The sequence below is a fragment of the Chanodichthys erythropterus genome, chromosome 8, assembly GCF_024489055.1.
Source record: "Chanodichthys erythropterus isolate Z2021 chromosome 8, ASM2448905v1, whole genome shotgun sequence".
NCBI lineage: Eukaryota > Metazoa > Chordata > Actinopteri > Cypriniformes > Xenocyprididae > Chanodichthys > Chanodichthys erythropterus.
In genome coordinates, this window is record NC_090228.1 from 12,089,800 (window position 1) to 12,102,159 (window position 12,360).

Below are 12,360 nucleotides of genomic sequence, written 5' to 3' on the forward strand. Positions count from 1 at the left end.
GATTCTCCAAAACTGTTCGCCAACCTTACGATTAAATTTGATATTTGAAATCAACAATGAAATCTAACAACAACCGGCTCATAAATTTAGTTTCTAAACGCTCGAATCATGACAAAAAAAAACTTTATTCAGGCTGGATCAAGCTAATGCGCATGCGCAGACCTAAATGCGCCTCTCTTCGGAGGCGCGCGTCTGACTGTTTCTATTGAAACCGGTGATTCTAACGGCCGCTGAAGTGACGCGATGACTTTACCAGTCGGCGATTGGCTCTTATTTTGAAGGCGGGACTTATTCCGCCATATTGCGCGTTACACTTTCTCCCATTCAAAACAATACGAGTGACATGTCTTGTGTTATTCTATAGTCTTTGGTAATACATGACATAAGTTTCATTTTTGGGTGAACTAACCCTTTAAAATGTATTAGTAAATGTTGAGATTAACTAAGATTAATAAATGCTGTATGTCAGTTCATGTTAACTAATGTACTTTAACAATTGAAACTATATTGTACAGTGTTACCTTTTTTATAAATAATTGAATTAAATGTTAACAGAATGAGTTATATGGTCAAATGAGGTATTGAGTTGTGAAACTTAAAAAATTAGAGTTTCAAAAAGCCATTTTCCTTCACTATTAATGAGTTAAAGTAGCATGTTACAGCTGAGAGCTTTCAAACAATGCCATTTTTCCTTGGACTAATAAACAGGGGCAGATTAGACTCCACTGAGGTGTAATTAGTTTTATTTTAGTGACATTAATGTTCTTTCCTACTGGGTCTCTTGCTCATTTTGGAAAACAAATGCATGTGTGTTAAAGGTGCCCTAGAACTTCTTTTTAAAAGATGTAATATAAGTCTAAGGTGTCCCCTGAATGTGTCTGTGAAGTTTCAGCTCAAATGTTTTTTTTTATAAATTTTTTTAACTGCCTATTTTGGGGCATCATTAACTATGCACCGATATATAGGTTGCGGCCCCTTTAAATCATGTGCTCCCCTGCCCCAGAGCTCGCGCTTGCCTTAAACAGCAAACACAAAGTTCACACAGCTAATATAACCCTTAAAATGGATCTTTACAAGATGTTCATCATGCATGCTGCGTGCATGGATCGAATCATGTGAGTATAGTATTTATTTGGATGTTTACATTTGATTCTGAATGAGATTGAGGCTATGCTGCATGGCTAAAGCTAACATTACACACTGTTTGAGAGAATTATAAAGAATGAAGTTGTGTTTATGCATTATACAGACTGCAAGTGTTTAAAGATGAAAATAGCGACGGCTCTTGTCTCCGTGAATACTGTAATAAATTATGGTAACTTTAACCACATTTAACAGTACATTAGCAACATGCTAATGAAACATTTAGAAAGACAATTTACAAATATTACTAAAAATATCATGATATCATGGATCATGTCAGTTATTATCGCTCCATCTGCCATTTTTCGTTTTTATCCTTGCTTGCTTACCTAGTCTGATGATTCAGCTGTGCACATCCAGACGTTAATACTGGCTGCCCTTGTGCAATGCCTCGATCATGAGCTGGCATATGTAAAAATTGGGGGCGTACACCCCGACTGTTCCGTAACAGTCGGTGTTATGTTGAGATTCGCCTGTTCTTCGGAGGTCTTTTAAACAAATGAGATTTATATAAGAAGGAGGAAACAATGGAGTTTGAAACTCAGTGTATGTCATTTCCATGTACTGAACTCTTGTTATTTAACTATGCCAAGGTAAATTCAATTTTTAATTCTAGGGCACCTTTAATGAATCATTATTATTAGGATTGTTTGAAGGTATAAAATCAGCTTGTTACCACATGTTTCTTCAAAAGAGTGAGATTTTGGGATATATATATATATATATATATATATATATATATATATATATATATATATATATATATATATATATATATATATATATGTATGATGATCATTTTTTTCTGTAAGTGAATTAGTGACCGTTTTGCAGAAGTATGTATAAGCAGTGATAAATGTCCTCTATGGGTCCTGCATTGATTCATGCCTGGATGAACCCTTTTAAGTTAACTTCTGTCAATCACTAGCAAATTTTTCATATCAGGCCAAGAAGAAAACCACAGAACCACTTTAGCTCTCTGAATACTGAACAAATCCTAGATTAATACTATGATCTGTAAAATTATCTCTCTGATTTTCCAGTTTCGTCACTCATTGCAGTAGTTTAAGGGGAGATTGTGTGGATCATTTTACTCGGCAGGTCGGTTGATCCTCTTTGATGAGCATGGGGTCTGAACAATAGACTTGCAGAAAATATGAAGTATCGCTGAGCTTATGGAGCAGATCAATATGAAGCCGTATTAAAGCTGCTGGTGATGAATTGCATCCATTGTGCAGACTGACAGTAACCCAGATTCAGCTGAAATACAAGAAAGAGTTAGCCTGTTTATATCACACCACAGTCATTGCCGTGAACATGTTGGTATCGCATTTTTAGAAATTATTTGCCAAATAAGAACACTTGACAGTTCGGTGTATGTGTTCGTGGAAGAAAAGGGAAAACCTAATATAGATGGAGTGGTAAATCTGGTTAATGTGGAGGGTTGAGATCTTGATGTATGATGCTAGTGCTCGGTCAGGAGCGTCAACCGATAAATGAGTCGTTCTGCTTGACTGAACTGAGACTCGTGTCAGTGGTATGTCGAGCTGTGGCTAACTGCTCTGCTTTGACAGATGAATGTCTCTCAAATGCAGCCCTGTCACCTGCACCAGGCTTCAGTCTTGACATATAACCCCTCTCTGCCTGCTTGATTATATCATATTTCAGGGTGGCCTCATCTTTTTGTTGGACACATTTGTAGCCAAAGGAACTGGTCGTTGTTTCATTTTAATGTAAAGCCAAACATTTAAGATGACTTTGCTACTCTAAAACAATGCTATTAGTGCTGGAGTTTAGAAGCTATCAGAGGTGGCTTTTTAAAAAAAAAAAAAAAAAAAAAGAGAAATGCTGTAGAGAACTGTACTGAGCTGAGTTATTTTAGTGAAATGCCTGGTAAATCAGCATAAATGAAATAGTCTGAGCTTTGATTATAGTTCAGCTCATAGTTGCTCATGTTTCTATTCAAACTGCATGTATTTTCCTCTTTCTGGCCCTTAAATAGGAAGGAAAATGGTAAACTACTCCTGCATTTTAATATATATCTGTGTGTGTGTGTGTGTGTGTGTTACAGGAGGTTGAGCTCTGTCGAATGAACAGCCAGGAAAAACTGGGCCTGACTCTCTGTTATCGCACTGATGATGAGGAAGATATGGCAATTTTTGTTGGTCAGGTGTGTACTTATTTTATTTTTATTTATTTTAACTGGAGATAGATGGACATTAAAATAGTTCTTGTTATCGAAGTTCAACATTTTCTGAAGGTTAATCATCTCCTTTCATAGACCAAGTGTTGAAAAAGGGAAAAAAAGGTGACTTTATAGTTTCAGACTCAATTTTGTGGTTTTTAATGCAGCAGTTCAATTTAACAGACAAAGATCTACTGAAAATGAACTGAATAATGCTTTTAGAACAAACGTTATTATGTTAATGTGGTGATCTGTGCTTAATTCATCAGCACACGTTGAAGTCACCTGTAAGATGTGGCACTGAGCATCAAATTTGAGGCAGGCAATCAAATTAATCGGACCAAACCCTTTTTTAACATCAATTTAAATTGTGTGAAAAGTAATTAAAAGATAAAAGCTCAGTTTGATCCATTCTCATTGTTCCACATCACTGTATTCCTTCACTGAATTTGAAAGTGTTTAATATGGAAAATTTCCCTGTTTTCCAAAGTTCAAATGGCAGACGAAAGTCTACCAGGACTGAGCCAAGCATGAAGAGAGCAAGTCAAGTTTGGAAAATTATTTTGCATACAGACAGTTGTTTTAATTGCTGATTTTAATTAGCAAGGAATGGCACCCCTCCTGTCTCCTGTGGAGTGTAAAATGGCACTTTTTTTTTTCGCTCTCACCTCCTTGACACACCAAAGGAAAACAAAGGCTGAAAACAGGGACTGCGTTTCAACAGGGAGAATTCTACTTATTGTACAGATATTGCCTGTTCTTACACCATTTCTCGCTCAGAGATATGTAAATGTGGAGCACCTGACATCAAACAGAAGGGAACTGCTTCTGCTTTTCATCATCTCCAGAAAATGTTTCATAAACAACCTACAGAAATGTTCTATTAATACATGTCTGTGGAAGTAAGTTATGCTAATATTAGTCATTAAAAATGCATTTATGCGTATAATGCTTGTCTGTGTACGACAATGATGTTTTCAGCCTCCTTCCTCTATCAGGATGTCTCTGATATGAGAGGCCATTCATTTTAGAGGGAGAAAAGTTAATCAGATTCTTTTGTAAATTCTTATAATTCATAAAGAATATGGTTGTTTTAATCAGCAATCTTGTAAAATGATAAATATGTATTATTTTGACGGGGAAAAACAAAAATATTCCCACATCCTTTATATATTTGCAGTGCAGTATTCACTTCCAATCCTTCTATATGATATTACATTATATTGCCTTCTTTTGTAAATTGTCTGAAAGGAATGGATTTTTCTCATTATACAACAGATATGCAAATTAATCTGTTACAATAATGAATTCTTTTTGTGATAAGTCATGGAATTATTGCTGGTGTGTTGAGATGAATTATGACAATTTACATATTGATGCCATGTTTTTTGTACTGTTGATAGGTCGAGCTCAACAGCATAGCTGCAAGGGATGGACGCATTAGAGAGGGAGACAGAATTTTACAGGTGGGACACATTTAATCTTGTTACACATATACACAGGCTCATTCACGCTTACAACCATCCTATAAATCTAGATAAAGATTTTGATTATTTATTTAATAGATATAGTGGGTCAAAAAGTCTAGAAACTCATTGAATTTATGCATGTAGTGCTGAAACCCTATTGTAATTGTTCAATTTTCCAAGGATCAGCATTCTCCCCTAAAAGTGATCAGGCAGACCAAATCGTAAATCGTAGAGATTACATAAACTTTGAGTGCAGGTGGTATTCACACCTTCTATGACGTCACCAAGGCTTGACCCGATCGGCCTGACGGGGGCGCTACGGTGTTCAAAAGTACGAAATGGCTTATAACTCCTAAACTGTTAGACCTAGAATTTTTGGGTATTTTGGATTTGAAAAACCTACTTTTGTGAACTAGTCCTAAGTTTTTGACCTGATCGGAATCAAACCAGTGCAGCAAGATTCTTTGGAGTCAATAGTTATCAAAAAAAAAGTTGAAATTCCGATTCACGGTCCTTAACAATGTTCGCAGTGGGTGGAGCCCCTTTACTAAAACTCGTGAACGGAATGAGATATTTTCACCAAACTCAGTACACCTATGTAAGAGTTCATTCTGTGGTTGCGAGAAAAAGGAAGTGGCGACTGGCCACCCGGTGGTGCTATAACAGGAAAAAAAAAACATGAAAATGGCTAAAACTACTTCACTGTTGGTCCAATTGACTTGAAAATTGGCATGCAGTGTCTTTGTCCGAAGGGCCACGACTGCCTGAGGACATTGATGCATCTAGAAAAAAATGTATGCCATTGGCCACTGAAATTTGAGCAGCTATCAGACAAGGGTAAAGGGATAGTTCACCCAAAAATGAAAATTTGATGTTTATCTACTTACCCCCAGCACATCCAAGATGTAGGTGACTTTGTTTCTTCAGTAGAACACAAATTATGATTTTTAACTCCAACCGTTGCCGTCTGTCAGTCAAATAATGCTAGTGAATGGGAACTTCTACTATAAGAGTAAATAAAAGACGCACAGACAAATCCAAATTAAACCCTGCGGCTCGTGATGACACATTGATGTCCTAAGACAAGAAACAGAAATCAGTTTGTGTGAGAAACCGAACAGTATTTATATCATTTTTTACCTCTAAAACACCACTATGTCCAACTGAGTTCAGCACTCGCTTAGTGAGGGCTGATCACGCTCTGACAGCGGAAGTGATGTCTAGCACTCATTGAAGTATAAGCGCGAGACATTACTGCTGTTGTCAGAGCGTGATCAGACCAAACGAATCGAGTGATGAACGCGGTTGGACATAGTGGTGTATTAGAGGTAAAAAATTATATAAATACTGTTCGGTTTCTCGCACAAACCGATCGTTTCGTGTTTTTAACCTTCATCTTGGATGCGCTGGGGGTAACCAGATAAACATCAAATTTTCATTTTTGGGTGAACTATCCCTTTAACAGAGGCCGATCAGAATGTAAAGTCGCTGGGCCTGTTTGACTCACAGCCCGAGAGGCCTTTGAGAAATTTGAAAGAAATAGGCCACCGGGGCACGCCTTCACGTTTTTCTCTTACGTAAAGTATTGTGTATTGCCAATTTTTCTCGCATGCCCATGACATTCGTTCCACATGGTAGAACTCATTCTGAGCAACTTTGCCTGTAGGACCACCGCTGTCCACTGAATCGTTCGTTAACTATTGGGGATTATTTCAAAAACCAACTTTGCCGAACTAGTCCTAGGTTTTTGTCTCAACCTTGATAACTGTTAAAAAGCTTTAAAAATCATATATTTCCTATTGTAAATTGCCTGTATTGGTTGTAAATGGTCTTTTCCATGTATGATCGAGATGGTTACAGGCTTGCTAAATAAAACAAAAAATCAAAAAGACAAAAAAACAAAAGGCCTTAAAATGCTTGAACCCTGTTAATTGCTGTTTGCAGCTATATTTCATTGTTTTTTTAATGACTATATAAAATCTAAAATAATCTACAATGGATTTTCACTAGTGGTCTGAGACTTCCCATTGTAGATATTTGTATGTGTGTGTGGGTATACAAATCTTAAAAAACAAAGTCAGCCACTAGTAAATAAACTGGATCATCATGATAAATTGCACTTAAATAGCAATCTTAAATGGATCTGCTTTTGCCGAATGTAGACCAAGTTGGTGTGACATTCAGCAGAGACAGTAAGGTGAAAGGTTTGGAGAATTTATGAGCAAAAGAAGATAAAGAAAGAGCAAGATACAAAGGACGCAAGGCATCTGTGGATGTAACATTGAGGGAGATGAATACAGTGGTTCAGTGCATGTCTGTCTCACTCTCTCCACCCCTATTATCTTCTTTTGACAGTGCTATTACTCTATAGAAGAAAAGATGAACGGCACCTGTCAGAGGCTGCTTAATTGTGTGTCTGGGCGTGTACAGTCACAACGCTTTTTATAAATGCTTGGCTCCTGCAGCCCAGTCGGCAGTCTTAGTAATCGATTCAAAGTCTCTCCTCCAGTAAATGCATAATTGACTGAGGTTGTTATCTCACGAGGGGGGCCTAGTTTTTTTGGTGTGTATGAGGAAATGCAATTTTGCTGTACTTCTGTCACTGAAGTGTGCTTCCTGTATGGAAATCCTGACACTCTGTCATTATCTTTTTGTGTATGTAATTGTCACTCTGTGTCTATGTTTCTTCCAGATAAATGGTCATGACGTACAGAACAGGGAAGAGGCTGTTGCTCTCCTCTCAAATGAAAATTCCAGATCCATAGTATTACTCGTCACCAGACCTGAAGGACAGGTGAGACTAGTAAACATAGTTGCCATAGTTATCCCACATTAATGCCACAGTTTTATTTGTGTGGCTTTATGTATTTATTTTGAGCCAATCACCAAATGCCATGTTCTCTAAAGCCATGTGAAAATTATATCAGTAAAATTCTGATTGGCTGATAGTCCAGGTGAACTGGTGAACCCTATTGGGCTTTTCTCTCTTAGATGGATGGAAGCTGGCTCGATGAGGACCATCATGATTTTCTAGAGGAGCTGAAGATGGAGATTTTAGAAGAACAGAAAAGGGAAGCAAAGCGAGTAAGTGTGACCATATTTGACAAAACTTCCTTAGTCTTTATGTTCTGAAAGGCATTAAGGGGTTGTATCTGTTAATGTTTTGCAGTCAAAAAGACACGAGGAAGCCTCCGCAAGTACAGATACAGCAACATGTTCCTCTTCCATACTAGAGAAGGACAGTGGTGTGAAATGCAGCTTTGAGGAGAGTTCTGAATATGAATTGCTCTCTCATCCCCAAACACAGACTCAAAAACAACTTCGAGACAGGTGGGAAGCAGGCTCGCATTTGGTTCCTATGGACACCGTTAACTTAGCCAGGCAGGAGAAGGGTCAGGAGGGCAGGTTGAGTGAGAATGGGGTGGAATGTGACCATTTCCAGCAACTCCTGGAGCTAAAGTGCCAGATACGCAATGGTGGAGAATGCGGGTTGGTCTACAGGCGAAGTAGTACTATCGAGTGCAGCCTGACTGAGCAGGGTGGAAGTGGAGTGGCACGGGAGCTGCACATGCTCAACGAAGAGCTGCGCAGCATTGAACGTGAGTGCCAGAGCATCATGCAAGCCCACCAGTTGCGCAGGAGTAAGCATGACTCACCCCGAACGGATAAGGAAAGTCGACTGCGTCGTGGCAAGCTTGCGGATATTAACGAGCATCCTGAGAGACTACAAAGTGAGAAGCTCAGAGATAAAGACAGCTCTAGTGCCTACAATACAGCCGAAAGTTCCCGCTCAACTCCATTGGGAACAGAAGGATCACCCGACCACTCGCTACAGCGTCGAGTCCACCTGACCAATCAGAGGAATCTGCGGAGTACCCAACACCTGCAGAGTCCCTACAATAGTCCCATCTTGTCTTTACCCAGCCAAAGTAGCCCTACTTGCAGTCGTGCCCATACAAACACCAGCTCCACTCCACCCTTACAGACCCCCATCACGAGTCCCGGTTCACAAGGACCCAGCCAGGCCTTTTCAAGCAGCTTGGAACAAAGCCCCAGTAACCCCTCGGAGTCAGACCCAGCGCTTCCTGCTGATGACGAGCGCTGTGAGAAAGAAAGAAACCGGAATAGGGTTGCAACCGCTCGGCACTACCATTCGCCCTATCACAGCAACACCACAACAACCCAGCCTCCCGGCACACGCCATTACCAGAGTTACCTACAGCTCCTACAACAACATTCCTCTTCCTCTCTGGAATATTCCCAGAGCCAGCTTAGCCTCCTCAGCCTCCGTGGACGGCCTGGACCCTCACAACCTGGCCGAATTGAATGGAAAGTTAAAGTGCGAGCAGACGGAACCAGGTATGTGGCACGTCGGCCCGCACGAGACCGTATCCTACGCGAAAGAGCCTTACGGATCCGAGAGGAACGCAGCGGTGGGATGACTACGGATGACGATGCAGTCAGCGAGCTGAAGATGGGGCGGTACTGGAGTAAAGAAGAACGAAAACAGCAGCTAGCAAGAGCAAGAGAACAGCGACGCAGGAGGGAGTTCATGCAGAGGAGCCGGCTTGAGTGCCTCAGGGAGACCATGGGGACGGCAAGTGGGGAAGTCAGCATCCTGGAGCTCAGCCATAAGAAGATGCTGAAGAAACGAAACAAGAAGATCCTTGACAACTGGATGACCATTCAAGAGCTCATGAGCCATGGAGCAAGAGCACCTGAGGGCACCAAAGTTCACAATGCCTTCCTTTCAGTCACCACAGTTTAGTGAAGAACGCCACCCCAGGCGATCTCGGTTTATGTACTTGCCTCATTCCAAGTGGCCATTTTTTAAAGGTGAAGATGCAGATATTTTTCATGTTTTGTGAAACCGAGTAATACTTTGTGAAAACTCATTTCAACTAAACTCAAGACTTCAAGAAATGTGAATGTTCAAAAACTCTTTTGATATACTGACACCTTTACACTACCGTTACAGACCTCGCTGTGTTTTCATACTAGAATGTATAAAAAACTGTTTTAATAGGATTTTACACACTACATTGTCATTTAATGTAGTGTTTCTTTCCATGCATTTGTATTTTATAAACGGCAAGTTTTCATGCGATATAAAATACAGTACTTGAATATTGGCTTTTGCTGCCATTACATCTTTTAAATCTGAAATGTAAATATCTGTAACTGTTCTTATCGAGATCTTCATGGGTAAAGGTCTTCATTGCAGCTTAATGGGTTTACAAGAGTCATTTGACATACCACACAATGTTACCATTTTAATGGTATTGTATACAATACGTACAGTTTTTGTACTGCTCTGTATGAACATTATTTATATTTTTGAGTCTAATAAGTTATCTTATTCCATCTTTATAATGCCAAATGACCCAGTCTGTATCTCAGTCAAGCGCTAAACATGGAGTTACTCATTGTGCCTTGTATGGAGGCTCATTTTTCTACCACAGTTTGTGAAGAGACACCCTAATTAATCTTGCCGTCATGTTTTTAGTCTCTTTTTGATGTGTAAGACATCTTTGTAGCCGGGTCTACGTGTTCTAGGTGTGCTACATGGGGTAAAAAAGGATAATAAATTATTGTTATATAAGTTAATAAACATTACCAGTTTTGTTATCCTTTCTTCTCAAATGATGGTTTCCAGATTTTCTAGTTTTGTTCAGCATACAAAGATATTTGTAGCTTACGGCTTTGATTGATTCGTTTTCTTGATTGACGGCTTGAACTAATTAAGCTCGAGATCAAGAACCGCATTTCTGAGATAAACTGTGGCTATATCATTAAAGTCAGACAACATTGACATTTGTCGATTCGCATCTCACCCAAATACCACACCTGTCGTTGTTAAACTGACATCCTGTCAGACAGTAGCATTAAAATCAGATCTGTTTGATTATGTATAAGTGTAATTCTTTACACGAATATCTAAATGGTTATCTTGCCATCAGCCGTTCAAACACTGCACTGCAAAAAAAGATCATGTTCTTAATTAACCTAAATACCTAAAACAAAAATTGACTAAGATATTAACTTTTCTTACCCAATTAGCATATTGTTCAGTCTTATTTTAAGCACAAACCTCATAAAACAATGTTACATTTATGCTTAATTGGTTTATTTGCCAATGGTAGCAAATATATTCTCTGAAAACAAGTCCTATGCCATTTTGCTCCACAAGTATATGTATTTTTTAAGGATATTTAGATAGAAAACCAGACAAACTTTTGCTTATTTTGTAGTGTGACAACAAATGCACTAAAAACCAATAATCAAAATGAATACATAAAAAGGTTCGATTGATATTAGGTTGGTAATATGTGCATATTATTTTTACACAGATTGTTCTGAATGGATGAAAGCTGCCCGAGGCTGTTAGGGTGGTTTGTGTGTGAGGGAGGCTTTTTGAAGTCTAATGTTTTTCATCTTTGGTCTGAATGTGTGCTGCATGTAAAGACCTGTCTGCCTCTGTTTCAAAGTGATAACACTACCATAAATCTCATGCACGGGTGCCATAAATCTTAGCTGCATTGAATCACTAGAACTGATTTCGTTGTGACATCCTAATTGGGGTCTAAAATTAACACTATGTGCCAAATTTGAGAAGAAATTGACAGTATTCTAATTGTAAGAATGTATCCCAAATCACCTGTGTGATACAGTTGATAGAAGGCTCTTTTGTGTTATGATAAATCAGGGATGCCAACAAAATTCATGCCACAGGAGCTCTTGAATATTTCAGCATGTAGAGGTGGGTGGATCCATCTTCTCATCATAAATCCTCTCCATTTTTAGTTGTTCAATCATTAGATTCTTCCCATCTTTCATGTTTTCAAACTTCCGCCTAAGCTGAACTCTCAGATTTATGAAGTTTTCCTAATTACCAGCTACAGAAATTGCTCCCATCTTGCGTTATGGCCCTGATGTGGAAAGATGTTCTCTCGGACTGAATATGGCGAAATAATGCTGTATTATGTATGTGTGCCAGTCGTTTACCTCGTTATGGTTCTCTTTCACATTTATTTATTCATAAATGCTCATTATGACTGACAGAGCGGAGATTTGTGAAACGGGAGAAGGGATATCAAAGCAAGTGCCTTTTTTTTCTCCTCGCTGTCTCTCTCTCTCCCTACTTTACTACAAAGAATAATGGAGAGCACTGCTGTCAGTTTCTGTGATGTTCACACTACACCTAGCAGAAGAGCCTCATCCACTTTAAAATAATAGTGCACCAAAAAATGAAAATCCTGTCATTATTTATAATTTATACTCACCCTCACATCATTCAAAACCATTCAATCAATCATATATATATATATATATATATATATATATATATATATATATATATATATATATATATATATGTGTGTGTGTGTGTGTGTGTGTGTGTGTGTGTATGTATATATATATATATATATATAGCAAATAGAACTGACTGACCAGTCAGATTCATACATTTCATAGAGCTGTGTGATATATATATAGTATACCTAAAATATAAATATTTTTTGAAAAAAAAAAAGAAAAAAGGGAAAAATGCATACAGGTTGG

General features: G+C 38.6%; 1 protein-coding gene across 1 annotated transcript in view; it reads left to right on the forward strand.

Moving 5' to 3' along the window:
* pdzrn4 (PDZ domain containing ring finger 4) overlaps positions 1 to 9,565 on the forward strand; it is a 30,075-nt gene extending 20,510 nt beyond the window's left edge. Inside the window, exons 4-9 of the mRNA XM_067391003.1 lie at positions 3,215 to 3,313; positions 4,732 to 4,794; positions 7,490 to 7,591; positions 7,789 to 7,885; positions 7,941 to 8,687; positions 8,811 to 9,565. Coding sequence (XP_067247104.1) covers positions 3,215 to 3,313; positions 4,732 to 4,794; positions 7,490 to 7,591; positions 7,789 to 7,885; positions 7,941 to 8,687; positions 8,811 to 9,565 — 1,863 coding nt within the window. The remainder of the gene's footprint in view (positions 1 to 3,214; positions 3,314 to 4,731; positions 4,795 to 7,489; positions 7,592 to 7,788; positions 7,886 to 7,940; positions 8,688 to 8,810) is intronic.
* The last annotated feature ends 2,795 nt before the right edge of the window (positions 9,566 to 12,360 follow it).